We start from the raw sequence: 24,004 nt of genomic DNA, 5'->3' as shown, positions 1-24,004 counted from the left end.
TGCAGGTTGATGCATGTTTCTGGAATTAAATACTTTTGCTTTCAGTTTGGCTATGGAATTAATAGGTACAACAGCCTGTCACAGCACTGCTCACATGGTTACACATCCAGCAGGTGGATTAGCAACACACACATCCACTCTGGCCTTCTCGGACATCCTGTGGCATTGAGTTCCACAGTCTAAGTAGGTATTGTCTTCCCTTCGCTATTTCCTTTACAACTATATTTATGGAAATTCTTATTTTTTATGATGTCTCTTATTAGAGGATGGGCACTGGGATTCCCAGCACCTTTTGAGCCACTCTCTGGAATTGCTTGTCCATTTTCTTTTTCGATTCTGCTCCTTTCCAATGGTGTCTCATGGATTTTCATGGTTCCTGTGTCACAAGGAAGATAGCTGAACAATTCTTCAGCAAAGGCCTCGAGACATGATTTTTAACAACCCAAACCTGCTCCCACTCAAACATCCCTGAATTGCTTGTTTGCATCGTTATTTTTTATAGAAACCTCCCAATTTGGAGTGAAGCGTATGGAACTATTCCTGAGCAAGTTCTGTTTGTAAGGTCTAATGTTCACTCCTTGTAATTCACATTGGGAAAAATAAGGTAATAAACAACCGGATTCTTTCCTTTAAAAATTAGACAATTACGCATTTCCTTACACCTTTTCATATCCATAAAGTCCTTCCCCAGAGTCTCACGGACCTTTCCCTGAAGCAGCTAGTTACAGCAGGTGGACAACTGGCTTGATTCACAATGTGAATTTTCATGTTCCAGTGTTCCCACTAATGTACAACATCTCCACAGAATATGTGACGACTCCTCCTATAGACATAAGGTTGGCCTTGGGATTACTGGTTGCCCGGTACCTATTTAGCAATCAGGTACTCTGAACACAGTCCCCTCCTCTCCATTTTAGTAGTCTTGTTACATACAGAATTCATGCCCGGTGACGCCTGGTGGCGTGAATTTGTGGTTTTAAGATCTGACATGTCTTCACATACTAGTGCCACATCACTGTGTCATATTGCAACATCATGGCACCTGAAACAAATGCGGGATTCTAATACCCCACGTTTCAGACTTTCAGGGTATTGGATGGAGCTGTGGAAACCAGGTCTGAGATGTGTAGTTCAAGAAGAATGGGTGAACCTTCCATGATTATATGTGGCCACCACTAGACACGTATGGGTGCCAATGGTTAAATTCTTCCCTGTTGTGAATTCATTTAACCTCAATTTGAGATTCAACAAGAGAACATCCCCTATGTATAAAGAAGGACCCCACCACAAATCTCAAAATCTATATTATGTTAATATAAATTAGAATGACGTTGCAGAGCAAAATGGCAAGAAGCCTACACAAGGTGAAGACACAATGTCAGATAATAAAGACCCAAACTCCTTACCAGGAGTCACTTGACACACTCCTTTTAGCAGGACTAACAGAGTAGAGAATGGGATGGATATGAAGTGTCCTACCTCTAAAAATACTAAGGAATCCATGATTCCAATGTTGACTCTGGGTCTATAGAAGCATGGGTGGTATATTGTGGAAGGAGTTGTACCTTAGCAGGAATAGAGAAATACCGATAGCGGGACAGACCAAAGATCCATCCAGTCCTCTATCCTGTCTCCATCAGTGAGCAGTACCAGATGCCTCAGAGGAAGATACAAGAGCCAGCAGAAGGAATGAATGGAGATCTGTAAAAGTCCATTTTATTAAGTGAAGAATCCAGTTATTTTAATTGCATTTTCTAATATGAATGATATAGATCAGACATTAGAACTTCCAACCTACATTTTGTCAAATGTGTCACTTGCCTACTTGAAATAATTATTACAAATAATGATGCAAACAAGCAATTCAAGGATGCATAATTGGAACAAGTTAGGATGATGAAAATCATATCTGCATACCTCTGGAGTAGTTCATTTCCAGAGACTGGACCATGGAAATCATATACAAAGACTCACACCTCAGTGTTCTCAATCCACTTGGCTTCTTCACTTGTTCCCATTGGTGAATTGGGTAAGTCTCCTTCTGGTCATTGGGAGCTAATGTTATGGCTGGGCTTAATTTTTGGCTTTCCTCTTCTTGCTGTTCACAAGAGTGTTTTGCTTAAGTATCTGGTGGTTATTTAACTAATCCCACAGCAGACCTTTAGAATTACAGTCCATCTTGCCTCATGCTTGTTCTTTCTGATGTGGTTTGCAATGGCAATGCTCTCCCTGAAGAAGTGTTCCTAGTGCACCAGCCTCGGATTCTGCTGAATGTTCTGGTGCATGATGCTCCTGAGAAGATAAAGCTGCTTGCGTTCATTTTGCAAACCCTGAAATCTCCTTTTTCTTTCAGTTTTGCTCATGTCCCAGGAAGATGGCTTGCCAGCAGCAATGCAAAGAGCCCTGCCTGCCTCCTCCATGCTGTGTGACCAAGTGCACTACCAAATGCCCTGATCCCTGCTGTAAAGTCGGTGTGACCAAGTGTGTGACTAAATTCATGGGTCCCTGCTGTAAAGTCTGCGTGAAGACGTGCACTACATGAGTGCATTGATTTGCTTAAGCTTAGTATTTTCTCCCAGTGAACAAAGTAAACCTACGATGTGGCAATGTTCAGGATCATATATTTAGGCCCTCGCTTCTGGGTAAAACTAATAAATAAAACCTACACATTATGATTCAACAATACCTTTCATCCTTAAGGACCCCGAAAGAGCCTGAATCTCACATGAATATTCCAGTGGCACACAGAGACCCATCGGGCCTGATTCTCCTCCATACTCAAAGCCCCTTTGTGCCTCTTTGGCAAAATAAAGAGGTTTTAGTAAAAAAATATCATTAGCATTGTTGTAGCACCTCTGACCCCCAGTCATGGACCAGCCCCCTATTCTGGTAGCCACTGTACAAATATGAGAGTCAAGCCCATTGACTTCAGTGAAGTTCAAAGCAGGTGCAAAAGTCAACATACACAGAATTTATTGCAGCATTGGGGTCTTAAAGTGAAGCAAACTATACACAGGGACTACTTCTTCCATCTGGACTGGAGCTCTATTTTTCTAGCATGTGGATTGTTCTGTAACATAGAAAAGATTAAAGAGAAACTGATTACAAAGTGTTTCCCTCTCTGCATTCCATGTATCTTTGATTCTGCGCTTTTGGATGTAGCCCTATTCCTAGTAAAAAAGAAAAGGAGTACTTGTGGCACCTTAGAGACTAACAAATTTATTTGAGCATAAGCTTTCGTGAGCTACAGCTCACTTCATTGGATGCATTTACGGATGCATCGGATGTAGCTCACTAAAGCTTATGCTCAAATAAATTTGTTAGTCTCTAAGTTGCCACAAGTACTCCTTTTCTTTTTTGCGAATACAGACTAACACGGCTGCTACTCTTAACCCTGTTCCCAGTGCAATCTGTAGGAAGTGGTCTAGTTTACTATATATATTCAAAACCGCATAATGTTAACAAGTGAAAAGTTTTGCTACCAGTTATTCCTGCTCAGGATTCTTGCCTTCCTAGGTAAAAAGGACAGCACTCAAGAGAATCACACCATGTTTTCCATTCTTGGAGCCCTTGAGGAAAAGAGTTAATTACTCAGTCTGGTAAGGAAGTTACCATCTTGCTTAATTGTGTGACTTTTCGAGCCCACATTACGGTAATTACTTACATTGCAAGAATGTTTGACATCTTTGGGAGAAAAAGGCTTTAAATATTATGCAGGGGGCAGAGCTTTCTCATCTGTGCAGGGGGCAGAGCTTTCTCAGGGACAAAGTCTGAAACTGTGGCATGAATTTGTACAAGAACTAAAGACCATCGCAGATGTCATCACCTTTTGCTGCAAGTGCCTGACATATTTGACCTTCCTTCTCTAACATAGACACAGAGCAGGGTGTATGTTTAAAAAAGCAAAACCCCCTACCAAAACAAAACACTGCTCTGCTTACACAATTCCCCTTAGAAGAGGAAGAGCGAGAAAACAAACCTCACTTGACAGAGGTTAGTATGTTGTTTAATGAACTCCGATGGTGAAGATGGTACAAGAACCTGTATAGATAAGAGTAGCATTGTAGTGTGCTGTTATTGCTGTGGGTGGCACATTTCCATATTTAATGATGTTCATTGAATAGGCATTCCATGTCCATAATGATATTCTTATCTTAACTCTGTCCAGGTGACATCACTTTACCTGTTAAACACTGCCAAAACAGTGGGATTTTTAAGAAAACCTTTCAGAATGAGGAGTAGTCACGGGCTTTTTTTCCTTTGCCCAATTTCACAGGATTATGGAGTTACTCAAGGGATGACTTTAGCCTTCTGTGTATGTGTGTCCCTGGTGGCTGATTTGAACCCTCAACAAAATGGACCATCTCACCTAGTCAGAGAAGGGTCTCAATAGTTGCATCTAATATGAAGATCCTACAGTCCCCCAGATAAAGACTGGTTGGTCTTATGTTCATAAGATCTTTTTCTTTCAGTTTTACCTACATTCAAGGAAGATGTCCTACCAGAATCATCAGCAATGCAAACAGCTGCCCACTGACTCTTGTCTGCATTCAAAAGTGCTCTTCTAAATGTGTAGACACATACCCACCTCGGTGTGTGTGCAGTCTTGTCTTCTTATATGTCTGGACCCATGCCCACCACCTCAGTACTATGCCATCAAGTTCAGCTGAATGCGTAGATACATCCTCTCCAGTTTGCATGCATATCTCCCAGCGTGTGACCCCCTGCCCTCTTGTCTTCACTGATATATGTTCACACCGCTGCGTGACCCCTTGCCATCGTGTATGGGGAAACATATCTTCCATAATACTGACCTGTGCCGCAGTGCAAGGAACGAAAGCATTGGTAGCAGCCATGTGTCCAACAGCAGCCACGGAGTGAAAAACAAATCCCAGATCCCCATGCAATTAATTCTCTTCCTCCTGTTTCACTCATGTTCTCCTGGTCTTGCCTTTGTGAGTTATTACTTTGACGGTTCCAGAGTTTTATCATCCCACTGTATGTTAATTCTTTTATCAATTGCAGTGGGTTCAGTGTGTTCTCATGTAATACGGAACTGTCTGCTTTTGAGATATTGCTCATACCTTAATGAGTCACTTTGTATAACTGGGCTCTTGCATAGTCATTGCTGGAATAATTTTAATTTCCCAGTTCCCATTCAACTTTTAATTATGGATGTGCTAAAATCAAGCTGGCAGTACCTAGCATCATCTGTTTCCTGGTATTTCCTTTACCATCTTTCAATCAATTGCTTGGCTCCTGCCACAAGCAGTTCCTACACAGTATAAAAATGGAAAAAAGTCATAGCTCCCATCTGAGCCTTGGCGATTTCTTACAGATATTTGTACCTAAAAAGAGACAAAGGAGAAAAAAACCATCTGAGCTCTTCTTATGCTGCAGTGTTCTCTGGGTGCCAGAAATCATTCCACCCAGATCAGCCAAGCCCTACTATCTCTTTGCCAGCCTTTCATCTAAGGGTGTGTCAGTGCTGGTGAAGTTACAGGAGAGCAATTATTATTACTTCATATTTCATTAGCTTTTCAAGGCCCCACTGAGATGGGGGCTGCATTGCATCAGGGGTTGAGCAGACACGTGGCGGGAAACCAGTGCTTGCAATCTAAATAGTGGGGAACTAACTTGCTCAAAGTCACCCAGCCAGTCTCTGACAGAGCTGGGAACAGAAGCCAGCACCTCTGTCTTCCCATCAAGTGTCTTATCCACTAAGCCTCACCAAACCTCTGTGAAAGCTCCATGTTCTGTATGCTATGGCTTGCCGTTGTTTCGAGGGTAAGCCACGCCTCATTGCGGGCCACTTAGTGCCCACAGCAATAACAAACCTTGGTGGTCTCAACAGAAGGCAGGTTTGGGTAAGATGAAATCCCACCCCCTAACCAGGAGAGCAGGGATGCATGACGCTTCTCTGACTCGATACCAAACCAACGCACTGGTGCCGCACTGGGCGACGCTGTGCTGCCGGAGGTGCCATCTCTGTGATGACACCTGCTACCAAAATCCCAAGCGTTATGGGTCAGTGAGAGCCTGTGCAAGGGAGTCTTTCAGCACCTTCCTTTTGCGTCACTTCTTATTCCTGCTTAGTCAATTAACAGGCAATCTGGACTCACATGCTGCAAGGCCCTGAGGGTGTGTGATCCTCCTGTGGGTTCGCATGGCAGCAGCTGGATTCAGGACCTTGTGATTCAGCGTCTGAAGTTGCCATCATGGGTGTATCTTTCTCTGTGGAATTCCAGTGTCTTCTCATGAGCTGGGCCTCAGAGTTCCAAGAGCCAGGCCCTCCCTGGATGAGATGGGTTGGAAAATATCTCTGGATTCTTCTAATAAAGGAATTTGTCCCCTAGTGAATCACAATAATTAAAGGTTTCAGAGTAGCAGCCGTGTTAGTCTGTATTCACAAAAAGAAAAGGAGTACTTGTGGCACCTTAGAGACTAACAAATTTATTAGAGCATAAGCTTTCGTGAGCTACAGCTCACTTCATCGGATGCATTTGGTGGAAAAAACAGAGGAGAGATTTATATACACACACACAGAGAACATGAAACAATGGGTTTATCATACACACTGTAAGGAGAAAAAAGAAAAGGAGTACTTGTGGCACCTTAGAGACTAACAAATTTATTAGAGCATAAGCTTTCGTGAGCTACAGAGGGAAAGAAAAATTCCGATATAAGTCTTGGCAACTTCATAGAAACCCATGAACCTAAAAAGAAAGAAAGGAGAAAAGACCATCTGAGCTTTTCTTATTCTGCAGTGTTCTCTGGGTGACAAAAATAATTCAACCCGCATCAGCCAAGCCCTACCATCTCTTTGCCAGCCTTTCATCTAAGGGTGTGTCAGTGCTGGTGAAGTTACAGGAGAGCAATTATTATTACTTCATATTTCATTAGCTCCTCGAGGCGCCCCCTGAGACTGGGGCCACATTGCGTCAAGGGCTGAGCAGACATGCAACAGGACACAGTCCCTTCCCCTGAAGGTGATAGAATCTGGGGCATAATCCTGGAAGAGATGTAAGGCCAAGGAGCATCATTAGTGGTCCAGGACCCCATTGTGCTAGGGGCTGTACAAACACATAAGGAAAATATGGTTCTGATCTCAAGTAGCTTACAATTAAGGAAATCTTTGCAACAGTCTCTCTTTTTAAAGAAAGAAAGAAAGACAACCACCCTATGACAAGTTAAAAGGGAACATGAGCTTCCTGACACATGTATGGTAAATTCTCATTCTATGATTTAAATCAATTAAAACTCTTGTCATTCTTGTTCAGAATGCTCAACACCCTGTATAAATAGGATAACATGGGTGACTTTTCCAGTCCATATTGGGGTAATTATAATTGCAAACTCAGACTGAATGCACCTTAGTTATGTAAACATTTTTAACATAATGGAGATAAACAAGATATTGCTCTCATCACTGCGCACACTGACATCCCATATGTATAAGGATAGACACCTGCCCAGCACAAAGGTCTTACAATAGAGGATGTTGAAGAGAAGCTATTAAATTTAGACATTTTTAAGGAGGTCCAGATAACTCAAATCCAAGAGTTTTATAAGAGCTGGTTGAGGAGGTCACTGGACCATGGCTGGAAGCTTAAGCTAGAAAAATTCAGACTGGAAATAAGGGGTAAAATATTATCAGTGAGTGTGATTAGCCATTAGAACCATTTGCCAGCCGTGGTTGTGGATTCTCCATCACTGACAAGTTTTAAATCAAGACTGGATGTTTTTCCAAAGTCTATGCTCTAGAATAATGACAGGTTTCAGAGTAGCAGCCGTGTTAGTCTGTATTCACAAAAAGAAAAGGAGTACTTGTGGCACCTTAGAGACTAACAAATTTATTAGAGCATAAGCTTTTGTGAGCTACAGCTCACTTCAAAATGCATCCGATGAAGTGAGCTGTAGCTCACGAAAGCTTATGCTCTAATAAATTTGTTAGTCTCTAAGGTGCCACAAGTACTCCTTTTCTTTATGCTCTAAAGTTATTCTGGGTTAGTTCTGTGGCCCGTGTTGTACAAGAGATCAGATGAGATAATCAGAGTGGTCCCTTCCGGCCTGGGAATCTATGAATGTCAAGTGTATTAGATTGGATTAGAATTAGAAAGAAGTTGCATCACAAAATAGCAGGAAGCCACTACTGAGCGAAGACACAATGTCAGATGATAAGGACCCCAGATATTTCTTCTAGCAGGAATAACAGAGGGGAGACTGTCCTACTGCTGAAAATACTGGGGTATTCATTATTCTAACATCAACTCCATGTGTATAGAAGCGTGGAGGGGAGCTGCCCATTAGCAAGAATGGAGAAATACCCACAGCAGGTCAGACCACAGATCAGTCTAGACCAGTATTGTGTCTATGACAGTGATCACTACAAGATATCTCAGAAGAAGGTGCAAGAACGCCTGTGAAGGGGAGTTTATGGAAATACATAAGTGTCCATTTTAGAAAGCAAATAAGCCAGTTATTTATTGAATTGTTTTTTTCCCATTGGAATTACGTGGGTCAGGCACAAGAATTTACAAACAGCATTTGCTCAGACACTGTCATGTGTGTCTCCTTAAAATAATTATAACAAATTATTAAAATACTTATCAAAAATCTTGATGCAAGCAAGCAATTGAAGAATCTGTAGGAGGAGGAAGTTTGCATTGTAAAAAAATCACATCTGCATATCCCTAGCCTGTCCCATTTCTGGGTACCCAACCATGGTAACCATATAAAAAATCTCCCACATAATGTCTGATCCATGCCAGTGTTTATGGATAGCATCAGTCATCCCTCACTGAAGAGGGTACAAAACTGTGGAAAATCAAGATCTTTTCTCGTAATGGTTTCTTCTTTTGCTTAACCAGACATTGATGTTCTAGCATGGCCAAGCTCCTGTGAGCTCTATTTAGTACCCACAAAAATAAAAAATGAATTGGAGGCAGGGTTGGCTAACTTAACAAGGTTTCATTTCAAAGCTTTGCCCCCCTGGCATGGTGGTTTTTGCAGCGGTTCCTTTCCCAGCTGAATAAGAGCTCTGGGGTACCACACAGTCCTTTCTCTTGACATACTTTGGGGGAGTCTTTGAGATTTTGAAGGGCCAACATGAAAGGAAATGGGAGCAGTGGGATCTCAGATATCTGCCTGGGGTACTGAAACATGCACATTAACTAAGAGATACACTCTGTGGAATGGGATGGCAGAGAGACTGGAGATTACGGAAAATGTTGAGAAACCCTGGTATGGAGAAAGAGCCAGATTTAAAGTACTTTAGATCTAGCATCCTTGTGTTTCCCTGATTAGTTAGAGGCCAAGTAGACCAGTGATCCTCTGTTGCTTTCCTCTCACAATTGTCACAGTCATTGGGGGGTTGTATCCCTCTCTAGTGGCTACTCAAGAGAAAACAGAATTTCAAGGTGACAAGCTACTCTAGGTGATGGTGTTACCACTTAGTTCAGGTGGCTGAGGTCTGAGTTCTAATCCTGACGTCCCAGGATGAAAAACCGTTGCAGACCGGTTGTGGGGGTGTTGCATCAGCATGTGCCCCTCATTGTCATTTTTCTGATAGAGGTTCCCAGTGATGGACTCATGGTCCATCCCTTCAAACACTGTACTCCATGGGCAAGGCATGAAAACAAATAGGGGGCGTGGCCTGCGGAGCTCAGTCTTATTGCTCCTTCCAAAGAAAAGGATTTAATAAATAAAAACCAACAGCCCTATTTTATGCTAGTTCTGTCTGCTGAGTCACTTGAATGTCACCAGGCAATACATCTAGTTTTTCTGGCCTAGTCTGACATTGGAATAAAGGGAGTTACTTCGGAGATGAATTTGGCCATCAGGTTGCAGCCAGCAGTGGATGTGAACACTCTAAATGGATGGCCAAAGATGACAATATTATGATGTTTTGGAATGGTCATCGCACCTAGCACCCCATTATGTTCGGTGATATACAAACCTAGCAACAAGGTGCTGCCTGCTGCTTCTTTGCAGTGTCGCCTGGGGGAGGGAACAGGTGTTCGCATGGAAGTGTTGTGGCTGACGTCGCGGCATATTTACGTGCCAGATGCGCTAGGGTGTCATGTGTCCCACTCCCTTCATGCTTCGGCCACCATTCCAGAGGACATACGTCCACGGGATGGATCACTTGAGGATGACCTGTTCTGTTCATTCCCTCCGGGGCACCTGGCATTGGCCACTGTCGGAAGACAGGATACTGGGCTGGATGGACCGTTGGTGTGATCCAGTATGACCGTTCTTATGGTCTTAACAGCTGGATCTGTCCTAATTTTCACAGCTGCATCCAATGTGCGGAAAGACCAAGACTCAGAAAATTGGAGTCTTACCAGTTTGACTATATTGCAAGGGTGAAAAATCTGGACGTGGGCGTGGGAGGATGAAAAAGGGGGGAATAGGGCCCTATATAAGACAAGGCCCCTAATAACTGGAAGAGTCCCGAGAAACTCAGGACACCTGTCACCCCAAGCCCTGTGAACCTTTCAGACGTGGACATATTGGGAAGTTATAGCGCAGGGCGGGTAGCGGGTGGCAGGAGTTGACTATGGCAGAATATTAGGATACCAGTTTGTGGGCATCAGCAGAACTTTCAGGCCAAAGTGTTAAAAAGGCACCAGTGGGTTCTCCTGGATATGGCATTGCATGGGGAGTCAGGAGAATGGGACTATATCCCTGCCTCTGCCCACTTGTGTGATCTTGGACAAGTCACTTTCCCCCCCCATGCCTCATTTCCCCTCCAGCCTTTTATCTGTCTAGATGAAAAGCTTTGGGGCAGGTGCCATGTGTTTGTACAGCACCTAGCAATGAGTTTGCTCTCGAAGTTGGGGCCTCTAGGAGGTACAGGTTTCACAGTAGCAGCCCTGTTAGTCTGTACCCGCAAAAAGAACAGGAGTACTTATGGCACCCTAGAGACTAAGCAATTTATTTGAGCATAAGCTTTCATGAGCTACAGCCCAATTCCCACAAAAGCTTATGCTCAAATACATTTGTTAATCTCTAAGGTGCCACACGTCCTCCTCTTCTTTTTTCTAGGAGGTTCAGTCATTTAAATCCTGAAATAAAACAAATCGTCTAGCACTCTTTTGTAATATAATGGAGATGGACGGGAGATTGCTTTCCCCTCTGGGGGCACTGGCATCCCATATATAGCAGGATGGACCCTGCCACAGAAGCTTACCATCTGTATTAGAAAATACAAGAACTGAAATAAAATTTGAGAGCAAAATGGCAAGAAGCCACCCCTAAGTGAAGACGCAATATCAGATAATAATGAGCCAAACACCATATCATTCGGAATCACCTGAGAAATATTTATTCTAGCAGAATTAACAGAGTGGGCTGGATGAGAAGTGTCCTCCTGCTAAAAATACCAGGGAATCCATGAATCCAAGGTCATCTCTGGGTCTATAGAAGACTGGGTGGTATACCACGGAGGGAAGTTGTACATTAGCAGGAATGAGAAAATACCCACAATGGCTCAGATCAAAGATATATCCCGCCCAGTGTCCTGTCTCCAATAGAAACCAGTACCACATGCCTCAGAGGAAGATCCAAGAAAGTCTGAAGAAGGAATTTATGGAAAAGCAGAGAATCCTGGTGTGAATTGAATTGCCTTTTTCTAAGATAGAGTATGTGGATCAGGCAGAGAACTTACAAACAGCATTTCCTCTAATATGTAACGTACATCCGCTTGAAATAATTATTTAAAATAATTAGCAACATTAGTGATGCTAATAAGCAATTGAAGGATATGTGATTCGAGCTAGACAGTATTATAAAAATCTTATCTGCATACCTGTGGGGTGCCTCATTTCCGTGGAGCAGACCATGGAAACCGTATAAAAAGGCTCGTATCCCAGTGCTCCTCAATCCACTCAGCTTTTTCATTTGCTTCTGTTGGTGACTTGGTAAGTCTTGTTCTTATTATTGAGAGCTAACTTCATGGCTGGGCTTCATTTCTGGCTTTCCTTTCCTTGCTGTTCACAAGAGCACTTTGCGTAAGTATCTTGCTGTTATTTCTCTAATCCCATTGCAGGGCTGCAGGAAGGGATATCAGTCGATTCTCTGTAAGGATTGTTCTTTCTCAGGTGGTTTACAGTGACAATGCTCTCTCTATAGCAATGTTTCCCACGGCACCAAGCTCTGTTTGTGCTGAATGTTCTCCGTCCATGATTTACGGAGCCCTTTCTAAATCAGGAGATTAAATTAGTGGGTGTGACAGGGAATTACAGGGCGGGGCTCCGTTGCAGAAGAGAGAACTGAGAAAGGGAAACCTCTAGGCAGAGGGAGCGTTCGGAGACTTGAGGGCAAAGGAGAAAGATGTGTCTGGAAGCAACTCAGACTGAGAAGATATGGAGGGGATATAGCCCCTGCACTCTCACTGCCCGATTCCTCACTAGCGAAAACCTGCAAAATTCTGTGGACATCAATGGAGCTCCACTGATTTACACCAGCTGTGGAGCTGGAAGGGAACAGAAGAGAATCTAACGGCCTTGCCTGCGCACACATCCTCCCAATGAAAGGAAGGCAGTAAGTAGATTGAAGGACTCACCACCCACAAAAATCAAGCTGTTCTGTACTGGAAATACAACTCCAGATGCATTCGTGCAGCCTAAGGACCTGGGAAGAAAATATTTGTACCAATGCACATCCATTCTGGAGTATTTAGTTCAGAACCCAAGAGGCCAAAGGAACTGACCGTTCCTTTGGGGCTTTGGAAAAGTTCAGATGTACTTGGATCAGTTGTGTTGGGCTCAGTCAGCCCTACAGACTGTGCTAATGACGAGATTGTAGAGAGTGTCTCTACCAGTGCCACCTGCCAGCTGCACATTCAGAAGCACTGAGTGATATATTTAACTCTTCTAGCAGAAAAAGATTTGAATGCAGAAATGATCGATGGTTACAAAACCTGCTAAATCCATTCGTATCTCTCGCCCTGCTATTAATCTCAGGATAACTCTTTAACCTTAGAGTACATATTGCACTGAATGTTTTGCTTTCTTCTGCGGAGATATCTTACTGGTCAGAAGAGTGTTTTGCTTCTATATCTTGAGGTTATTTCAGGAATCCCATTGCAGACGTTCAGAATGGGATTTCAGTGCATCCTTCCCCATGTTTGTTCTTTCTGAAGTGCTTTGCAATGGCAATGCTCTCTCGGGAGAAGTGTTGCTAGTGCACCAGCCTCTGATTCTGCTGAATGTTCTGCTGCATGATGCTAATGAGAAAATGATGCTGTTTGTCTCGATTTTGCAAACCTTGAAGCCTACTTTGTCTTTCAGTTTCACCCACGTCCAGGAAGATGGCCTACCAGCAGCAATGCAAGCAGACCTGTCTACCTCCTCCTTGCTGTGTGACCAAGTGCACTACCAAATGCCTGGATCCCTGCTGCAAAGTCTGTGTGACCAAGTGCGTGACCAAGTGCGTGGATCCTTGCTGTAAAGTCTGCGTGAAGAAGTGCACTTCATGCGTGCATCCATGTCCCTGTCCGTGCCCTCCAAAGTGCATTCCGTGCCCTCCGTGTCTTCCATGCCCTGAAAAGTGTCCTCCGTGCCCTCCATGTCCTCCAAAATGCCCCCCCGTGCAGCACTGCTGCAAAGAAAAGAAGCTCTGTTAGGGCCCAGGGAACCTCCGACATCTACGGAATGAGAATGAATTACAGCCCCTCGCGCAGAAGCTCTCTCCTCGCTCCGCTGGTCTGGCTTTTCCCTGCCAGTGGGGCGTGTTTCTAGGAACGTTTCCACTCTCTGTCCGCACACTGCGCACAGCTTCTGCTTTTCCTTTCCAGAGGTCAATGCCTCCCCTTGTAACGAGTAACTGACCATATTTGTGCCCCTGGGATGTCAGCTGTTCCTGGGAGAGATCCTGTAACACTTGTGCTTTAGGCTCTTTTTGGTGTGGGAGATTTTCCCCCTTTGTTCTCTTATCCCACCATGTCTTTTAATGGAGACGGGTCACAATAAAAGCTGTGATTTTTGGCATCGTCTGCCTCCTGGTGTTTCATTCTCCTTCGCAGAAGGACCTGCTGCAGAAGTCTCCATACAGTAGGCCAAAGCTCTGAAATGAGGTCTTATTAGGTCAGCTGAACCCACCTCCAATGTATTTGTATTGTCGAAGATACCGAATAGACCCCACGGGGACTTGGCCGTCCTAGAAAACCAATGGAAGTCAAGCAAAAAAGGCCTCTTTTAAGAGAAGAGATCTTAATCTTCCACAGAATTCATGCCTCCTTCCATAGGGGGTTACTGATGCTATCCATAAGCACAGACATGGATTATACATTATGGGGGGAGACTTTTGCAAGCACCACGTGCAATCAGGCATTGCCTTTCAAAATGTACACCTCTGTTTCACATGTCCTGGAAACTCGATTGTTGTATTCCCCTCTCTACATTTTCCCCTTTAAATTGCATGAGGTGAGAAGAGACCATTAGGATCTAGACTGACACCCTGTACGATAATGCAAAGAGAATTTCACCCAGTCCCCCCTCTATACTTATACCCCATATCTTGTGATTCTCTAAGGCGTCTCTGCCAGAAAGGTCTTGATCTGAAGGATTTTAGTGATGGAGAATCCTCCCCCTTCCCTTGCAAGGTTTTTCCAATGGTTAAGGAACCTCCCTGTCAAAAATTCATACATCTCAGATCCCTTGGCAAGTTATTTCTCCTCCTCTTGCTTAGCTCATGTTCTCCTGAGCTTTGTTCCTTATTTCACTGACGGTTCCAGAGGTTTATCCTTTCACAGCCTGTTAATTCTCTGATGGGATCAGGACCTTTCCATGTAGGATGTAACTGACTGCGTAGGTACCCCTCAGATATTGCTCACATCCTAGACACTCACTCTGTACAATTCCACCGTCACGTCTTCGGCACTGGAATAATTTCATTCCCCAGCTACCATCCAATCTCAAATTATTGTTGTGTTGAAATGTAACTTGCTCTTCCTGGAACCATCTACCTCTTGGTGTTTGCTTTGCCCTCTCTTTGTCTCTTTAATCACTTCTTGGCTCCTGTCTCACCCATTTCAAGCTCTCTGGTGTTTTGCTTTAAAAGACCCACATAGCATGAAAAGAGGGGAAAGAAAAATTCGGAGATAAGCCTGGGTGACTTCATAGAAACCACAAACCTAAAAAGAAAGAAAGGAGAAAAGACCATCGGAGCATTTCTTACGCTGCAGTGTTCTCTGGGTGCCACAAATAATTCAACCCGCATCAGCCAAGCCCTCCCAGCTCTTTGCCAGCCTTTCATCTAAGGGTGTGTCAGTGCTGGTGAAGTACAGGAGAGCTATTATTATTACTTAATATTTCATTCGCTCCTCCGGGCCCACTGAGACCGGGGCCACATGCGTCAGGTGCTGAGCAGACACGCAACAGGTCACAGTCCCTTCCCCTGAAGAGCTGGCCATCTAAAGAGACTGAAATGAGGAAAAAGAAAAGGAGGACTTGTGGCACCTTAGAGACTAACACATTTATTAGAGCATAAGCTTTCGTGAGCTACAGCTCACTTCATCGGATGCATTTGGTGGAAAAAACAGATGGACTCGCCCAAAGTCACACAGCAGGGGTGTGATGGAGCTAGGAGAGAACCCAGCTCGTCTGTCTGCCTGTCAGGAGTTTATCCTCTAGGCCACACCATCCCCTACCACAGCTCCAAGTCTTTGCTATGTATGGTCTCTCTGAGGTGACATGACATTTTTCTTGGGTAGCCACTTAGTGCCCACAGCAATAACAAACATTAGTGGTCTAAAGAGAGGCAGGTTTGGATGATATGAAGCCCACATTCCAAAGAACTGAAATAGCTTTGGTCCTACGGATCAACATATGCTCCACACCCCAGTGGAGGCTTCCACATTTACCCCTGAATCTCACACCTTACCCTATGGCACACTCTGCTTCCTCAGATATCCCAGGAAGAGATCTTTAGTAACACGGGTCTTTCAGAGTGTTAAGAGCCTGTGAGGAAATAGGATCTAATCTATCATATCCGGGTTCTAATACTGTGCCCCTTGCTGCCGTATGCAAACATGCTGAGGTCCTAGGCAGCATGTTGTACGTAGAGGGAGCAGACAGACAGAAGTGGATTGGTGGGAGTTGGGGAGGCTATTGAAGTGTGAGGAAAATTGACAGGGATGTAGGGAAAGGGGGTTCAGGAGCGAGTTGCAGGAGACTGTCTGGAAGCCGGGAAGCAGTTACTCAGAGCTGAGGATGGTATAGACAGGATGTAGAGAAATGGGAAAGGATCCAGAGGCGAGCGACAAAGATGATGAAAGGGATGGAATGGAAGCCACAGGAGCAAAGGCTGAAGGAACAGGGTGTGTTTAGTTTGGGAAGAGGAGATGAAGGGGGGATATGATAGCGGTGTTCAGCTACTTGCAAGGCTGTGGTAGAGAAGATGGAGAAAAGTTGTTGTGTTTTGCCTTGGAGGGCAAGACAAGAGGCAATGGGTTGAAACTACAGCAGAGCAGATTTTGGGTAAATCTCAGGAAAAGCTTGCTAAGTGAACGAAGAGGAGGCAATGGTACAGGCTGCCTCGGGAAGTCGTAGAAGCTTCTTCACTGGAATTTTTCAAAAGGAGGCTGGAGAGCCATCTGCCTTGGATGGTTTAGAAACCACTTATCCTGCACTTGCAGGGGGTTAGACTAGATGACCCTTCTGGTGCATTCGAATCCTAGGGTTCTATGATTCTAAGTCCTATGTCGAGAGCGTGTGGCGTCGGGGGTGGATAGCGAATGCTCAAGCCTGATTTGCTTTTGACAATTTGGTGTGACTACACCAGAAGAATGGGCCTGGGGAGCATCATGGGGACTAGTAGAGAACCTGCCATTAAAATGGCAACGCTTCGCAACAGCAGAGAGACTTGCACCTAAGCTTTAACCAGGAGGGATGGGAAGGGTGACGGGTCTCTGGCTCAAGAGAGGAGAAATGCACTAGTATGGCACTAGGGTGTTGCTGTGCTCCCGGAGGTGCTATCTGTCTGATGGCAGCTAAACCCAAATCCCACCCATCTGTGATCAATAAGAGCCATTCAAGGATGTTTTTCAGCCCCTGCCTTTTGCATGTTAATTAGTGGAACTCGCTCAGAGTGAAGTGTCGGAAGAAAGAAAACAGGCCATACTGACAGGATGGGAGACTCCATCCTGGGAAGCCGTGTTACTAAATATAATGCTTTACAATACAAACCCATTGGAGAATGTCATTTATGCAGGTCTTGCATGGTGAAAGAGATTTGGGGGTCATGGCAGATAATAAATTACGGTAGGAATATGAGCGCTGTGGCCTCAAGAGCTGACACGATCCTGGGCGGCATACACAGAGGAATCTCAGCTTGGTGGAGAGAGGTTATCTTACCTCTATATAAGACACAGATGAGCTTGCTGCTGGAATCCTGTGGCCAGTTCTGGTGCCTACAATTCAAGTAGGCTGTGGATAAATCAGAGAGGATTCAGAGAAGACTCACAAGAATGATTAAAAGATTAGAAAACCTGCCTTACACTGATAGATTGAGCTCCATGAGTCTATTTAACTTAAGAAAGAGATGATTAAGGCATGACTTGATTACAGTGTAGAAACATCTGCCTGGGGAAAAATATTTAATAACGGGCTCTTCGGTCTATCAGGGAAAGGTTTAATATGTACAATGGCTGGAAGCTGAAAAATTCAGCCTGGAAAGAAGGCATAAAATATTAACAGTGAGTGTGATTAGCCATTGGAACCATTTACCAGCCGTGATTGTGGATTCTCCATCACTGACAAGTTCTAAATCAAGATTGCATGTCTGTCTCAAGTCTATGCTCTAGAAGTTATTCTGGGTTAATTCTATGGCCCGTGTTGTACAAGAGATCAGATGAGATGATCAGAGTGCTCCCTTCCGGCCTTGCAATCGATGAATGTCTAGTGTATTTGAATGGATTAGAAGGAGAATGAAGTTGCAGCACAAAATGGCAGGAAGCCACTAGTAAGCGAAGACACAATGTCAAATGATAAGGACCCCAGATATTGGAGACTACAGCAAATGTTGAGAATCACTGTTATGGAGGAAGTGCCAGTACTAAAGTACTTGAGACCTTGTGTATTCCTGATTAATTCTTAGAGGCCAAGTTGACCAGTGATCCTCTGTTGCTCTCCTCTCACAATTGTCACAGTCATGGGGGGGGGGGTTGTATCCCTCTCTAGTGGCTACTCAAGAGAAAATGGAATTTCAAGGTGACAGGCTACTCTAGGTGATGGTGTTACCACTTAGTTCAGGTGGCCGAGGTCTGAGTTCTAATCCTGACGTCCCAGGATGAAAAACCGTTGCAGACCGGTTGTGGGGGTGTTGCATCAGCATGTGCCCCTCATTGTCATTTTTCTGATACAGGTTCCCAGTGACGGACCCATGGTCCATCCCTTCCAACGCTGTACTCCATGGGCAAGGCATGAAAACGAATAGGGGGCATGGCCTGCGGAGCTCAGTCTTATTGCTCATTCCAAAGAAAAGGATTTAATAAATAAAAACCAACAGCTCTATTTTATGCTAGTTCTGCCCGTTGAGTCACTTGAATGTCACCAGGCAATCCATCTCGTTTTCCTGGCCCAGTCTGACATTGGAATGAAGGGAATTACTCCCGAGATGAATTTGGCCATCAGGTTGCAGCCAGCAGTGGATGTGAACACTCTAAATGGATGGCCAAAGATGACAATATTATGATGTTTTGGAATGGTCATCGCACCTAGCACCCCAGTATGTTCGGTGATATACAAACCTAGGAACAAGGTGCTGCCTGCAGCTTTTTTGCAGTGTCGCCTGGGAGTGGGAACAGGTGTTCGCATGGAAGTGTTGTGGCTGACGTTGCGGCATATTTACGTGCCAGATGCGCTAGGGTGTCATGTGTCCCACTCCCTTCATGCTTCGGCCACCATTCCAGAGGACATGCGTCCACGGGATGGATCACTTGAGGATGACCTGTTCTGTTCATTCCCTCCGGGGCACCTGGCATTGGCCACTGTTGGAAGACAGGATACTGGGCTGGATGGACCATTGGTCTGATCCAGTATGGCCGTTCTTATGGTCTTAACAGCTGGATCTGTCCTGATTTTCACAGCTGCATCCAATGTGCGGAAAGACCAAGACTCAGAAAATTGGAGTCTTACCAGTTTGACTATATAGCAAGGGTGAAAAATCTGGATGGGGGCGTGGGAGGATGAAAAAGGGGGCAATAGGGTCCTATATAAGACAAGTCCCCTAATAACTGGAAGAGTCCCAAGGAACTCAGGACACCTGTCACCCCAAGCCCTGTGAACCTTTCAGACGTGGACATATTGGGAAGTTATAGCGCAGGGCGGGTAGCTGGAGGCAGGAGTTGACTATGGCAGAATATTAGGATACCAGTTTGTGGGCATCAGCAGAACTTTCAGGCCAAAGTGTTAAAAAGGCAGCAGCGGGGCCCCCAAAATCATGAGATTCACAAAAATGATACATTCTGATGAACTTTGAATTGAATAAAAACTAAATTGTTTTGCAGACGAGCTGCTGCAGCAGGCAGAAGCCCTCTGACAGCTGAGCTGGTCCGGCCTGCACTGGATACCCCCATACCTGGCTGCCTCTGCTCCTCCTTGCTATCTCTGTCCCCATCACTTCTTCTGGGCACCAGCCACCACTTCCTAGGGAAGGGTCTTTTTAAAAGGAATCCCAAGGAAGGAGAATCTGGCTCTGAGCGCTTGTGACTGCTGAAGAGAATGAAACACCAGGAGGCCGACGATGTCATGAATCATAGCTTTTATTACGGCACATCTACATTTAAAGATGGGATGGGAAAAGAGAGCAGAGGGGGAAAATAACCCACACAAAAGAGTCGAGAGCACAAGTGTTACAGGAGCTCCCCCACGAACAGCTGATATCCCAGGGGCACAGGGATGGTCAGTTTCTCGTTACAAGGGAAGGCATTGACCTCTGGACAGGAGAGACAGAAACAGTGCGCAGTGTGCGGGCAGAGACTGGAAACGTTCCTAAAAAGCCGTCCCACTGCGAGGGGAATGCCAGAGCAGCGGAGCGAGGAGAGAGCGACCGTGCTACTGCGTCTGTTCCGTAGACGTTGGTGGTTCCATGGGCACTAACAGAGCTTCTTTTCTTTGCAGCAGTGCTGCACGGGGGGGCATTTGGGAGGGCATGGAGGGCACGGAGGGCATGGACATGGATGCACGCATGTAGTGCACTTCTTGACACAGACGTTACAGCAAGGATCCACGCACTTTGTCACACACTTGGTCACACAGACTTTGCAGCAGGGATCCAGGCATTTGGTAGTGCACTTGGTCACACAGCATGGAGGGGGCAGGCAGGTCTGTTTGCATTGCTGCTGATAAGCCATCTTCCTGGGATGGGAGCAAAACTGAAAGACAAAGGAGGCTCCAAGGTTTGCAAAATCAAGACAAAGAGCTGCATCTTCTCATTAGCATCATGCAACAGAACATTCAGCAGAATCAGAGGCTGGTGCAGGAGGAAATCTTCTCCACAGAGAGCATTCCCATTGCAAACCACTTCAGAAAGAATAAACAAGAGGGAGGATGGACTGATATCCCATTCCCACGGCCTGCAATGGGATTCGTGAAATAGCCACAAGCTAGTTCAGCAAAACACTCTAGTGAGCAGCAAGGAGAGGAAAGCCAAAAATTAAGCCCAGCCTTAAAGTTAGCTCCCAATCATGGGAAGGAGACTTACCCAATTCACCTACAGGAGCTAATAAAGATGTCGAGTCGGTTAAGGAGCATTGTGAAGGGAGCCTTTTTATATGGTTTCCATGGCCTGGCATCCGGAAATGAGATATCCTAGAGGTATGCAAATACGATTTGCATATGCATAAAGTAACTTACTCCAATTAAATATCCTTCAACTACTTCCTTGCATCATTATTTTTAATAATTAGTTTAAGTGGACACATGTCTCATCTTTGAGGAAACGCCTGACCTACAAAATTCATATTAGAAATACAATTCAATAAACAACTGCATAGTTTGCTTAAAAATGGTCTTTATGGATTTCCATTCCTTCCTTCGGCCGGCTTTTGCATCTTCCTCTGAGGAATCTGGTACTGCTCACTGGCAGAGAGAAGACAGTGGCCTGGATGGATCTCTGAGCTGATCCACTCGGGGTATTTCTCTGTTCTTGCTAAAGTACCACTCCCGTCCCCGATACACCACACACGCCTCTATGGGCACAGAGCTGATGCTGGGCTCATGGATTCCTTGGTATTTTTAGCAGTAGGACACTCCAAAGGCAGCCCACTCGCCGCTGTTACTCCTGCTGGAAGGAATATTGGTCGGTGTTTCCTGATAAGAAGCTTGGGTCTTTGTTATGTGACATCGTGTCTTCACCTCGTGGTGCCTTCTGGCTATTTTGCACTGAAACTTCATCCTAAGTCTAATCTTTTCTAATACAGATTGTAAACTCTTGGGATGGAGGTGCGTCTTGAAAACGTATGAGATGCCAGTGCCCCCAAGGGAGAGAACTATCTCCTGTCCATCTCCATTACATCAAAACATTTACATATCTAAGAGGCCATCAATGTGAGGGTGGAATTGTACTTATGCTCTTATGGGCAGGGAAAGACACCGGTGTTATCGTGTGTACACAGGGCAGTGACTGTTCTGATGAAAAATTCAAGGGTTGAGAGTTTTAATGTCTTTGAGAGAGAAAATGAGGAGCTTTCTATGCAGGTATCAGGAAGATCATGTTCCCTTTTCCTCCTTAAACCCAACACTTGTGGGTCATTTAAGAGCCCATCTTTGGGCGTCTTGCAGAGCCTGTCTTTGGCGTCACTTGCTATTCCTGCTTAGTCAATTAACGGGCACTGTGGACTCTCATGCTGCAGGGCCCGGAGAGGGCGTGATTCTCCTGTGGGTTCAGATGGCAGCAGCTGCTTCAATACCCTGTGACTCAGGCTCTGACGCTGACGAGACGGGATTTATCTTCCTCTTTGGAATTCCCGTGGGTTGTTCTCACCTGCTGGGCCACAGGCTTCCAAGAACCAGGTCCTACCTGGATGAGGTGGGCTGGAAAATCTCTCTGGATTCTTCCAGTAAAGGATTCTGTCCCCTAGTGAGTCCCAATAATGAAATACCTTACAGGAGGCAGAGGGATCTCCTGGATATGGCATTGCATGGGGAGTCAGGAGAATGGGACTATATCCCTGCCTCTGCCCGCCTGTGTGATCTTGGACAAGTCACTTTCCCCCCCCATGCCTCTTTCCCCTCCAGCCTTTTATCTGTCTAGATGAAAAGCTTTGGGGCAGGTGCCAAGTGTTTGTACAGCACCTAGCAATGAGTTTGCTCTCGTAGTTGGGGCCTCTAGGAGGTACAGGTTTCACAGTAGCAGCCCTGTTAGTCTGTACCCGCAAAAAGAACAGGAGTACTTATGGCACCCTAGAGACTAAGCAATTTATTTGAGCATAAGCTTTCATGAGCTACAGTCCACTTCCCACAAAAGCTTATGCTCAAATACATTTGTTAATCTCTAAGGTGCCACACGTCCTCCTCTTCTTTTTTCTAGGAGGTTCAGTCATTTAAATCCTGAAATAAAACAAATCATCTAGCACTCTTTTTTGTAATATAATGGAGATGGATGGGAGATTGCTTTCCCCTCTGGGGGCACTGGCATCCCATATATAGCAGGATGGACCCTGCCACAGCAGCTTACCATCTGTATTAGAAAATACAAGAACTGAAATAAAATTTGAGAGCAAAATGGCAAGAAGCCACCCCTAAGTGAAGACGCAATATCAGATAATAATGAGCCCAAACACCATATCATTCGGAATCACCTGAGAAATATTTATTCTAGCAGAATTAACAGAGTGGGCTGGATGAGAAGTGTCCTCCTGCTAAAAATACCAGGGAATCCATGAATCCAAGGTCATCTCTGGGTCTATAGAAGACTGGGTGGTATATCACGGAGGGAAGTTGTACATTAGCAGGAATGAGAAACTACCCACAATGGCTCAGAGCAAACATCCATCCCGCCCAGTGTCCTGTCTCCAATAGAAACCAGTACCAGATGCCTCAGAGGAAGATGCAAGAAAGTCTGAAGAAGGAATTTATGGAAAAGCAAAGAATCCTGGTGTGAATTGAATTGCCTTTTTCTAAGATAGAGTATGTGGATCAGGCAGAGAACTTACAAACAGCATTTCCTCTAATATGTAACGTGCATCCGCTTGAAATAATTATTTAAAATAATTAGCAACATTAGTGATGCTAATGAGCAATTGAAGGCTATGTGATTCGAGCTAGACAGTATTATAAAAATCTTATCTGCATACCTGTGGGGTGCCTCATTTCCGTGGAGCAGACCATGGAAACCATATAAAAAGGCTCATGTCCCAGTGCTCCTCAATCCACTCAGCTTCTTCATTTGCTTCTGTTGGTGACTTGGTAAGTCTTGTTCTTATTATTGAGAGCTAACTTTATGGCTGGGCTTCATTTCTGGCTTTCCTTTCCTTGCTGTTCACAAGAGCATTTTGCGTAAGTATCTTGCTGTTAGAAAAGGAGTACTTGTGGCACCTTAGAGACTAACAAATTTATTAGAGCATAAGCTTTCGTGAGCTACAGCTCACTTCATCGGATGCATTACTTGATTGTTACTTGAAATTGCATCTTGCTGTTATTTCTCTAATCCCATTGCAGGGCTGCAGGAAGGGATATCAGTCGATTCTCTGTAAGGATTGTTCTTTCTCAGGTGGTTTACAGTGACAATGCTCTCTCTATAGCAATGTTTCCCACGGCACCAAGCTCTGTTTGTGCTGAATGTTCTCCGTCCATGATTTACGGAGCCCTTTCTAAATCAGGAGATTAAATTAGTGGGTGTGACAGGGAATTACAGGGCGGGGCTCCGTTGCAGAAGAGAGAACTGAGAAAGGGAAACCTCTAGGCAGAGGGAGCGTTCGGAGACTTGAGGGCAAAGGAGAAAGATGTGTCTGGAAGCAACTCAGACTGAGAAGATATGGAGGGGATATAGCCCCTGC

The 24,004-nt window shown here is 44.8% G+C and overlaps 1 protein-coding gene across 1 annotated transcript in view; it reads left to right on the top strand.

The window, feature by feature from the left end:
• Positions 1 to 2,374: 2,374 nt before the first annotated feature.
• Positions 2,375 to 24,004, top strand: part of LOC119848033 (keratin-associated protein 9-1-like) — a 40,138-nt gene continuing 18,508 nt past the window's right edge. Inside the window, exons 1-2 of the mRNA XM_043502271.1 lie at positions 2,375 to 2,510; positions 13,296 to 13,625. Of these exons, the coding sequence (XP_043358206.1) occupies positions 2,375 to 2,510; positions 13,296 to 13,625 (466 nt within the window). The remainder of the gene's footprint in view (positions 2,511 to 13,295; positions 13,626 to 24,004) is intronic.

The sequence above is a fragment of the Dermochelys coriacea genome, chromosome 24 (genome assembly GCF_009764565.3).
Source record: "Dermochelys coriacea isolate rDerCor1 chromosome 24, rDerCor1.pri.v4, whole genome shotgun sequence".
NCBI lineage: Eukaryota > Metazoa > Chordata > Testudines > Dermochelyidae > Dermochelys > Dermochelys coriacea.
This window is presented reverse-complemented; position numbering and strand designations above follow the sequence as displayed.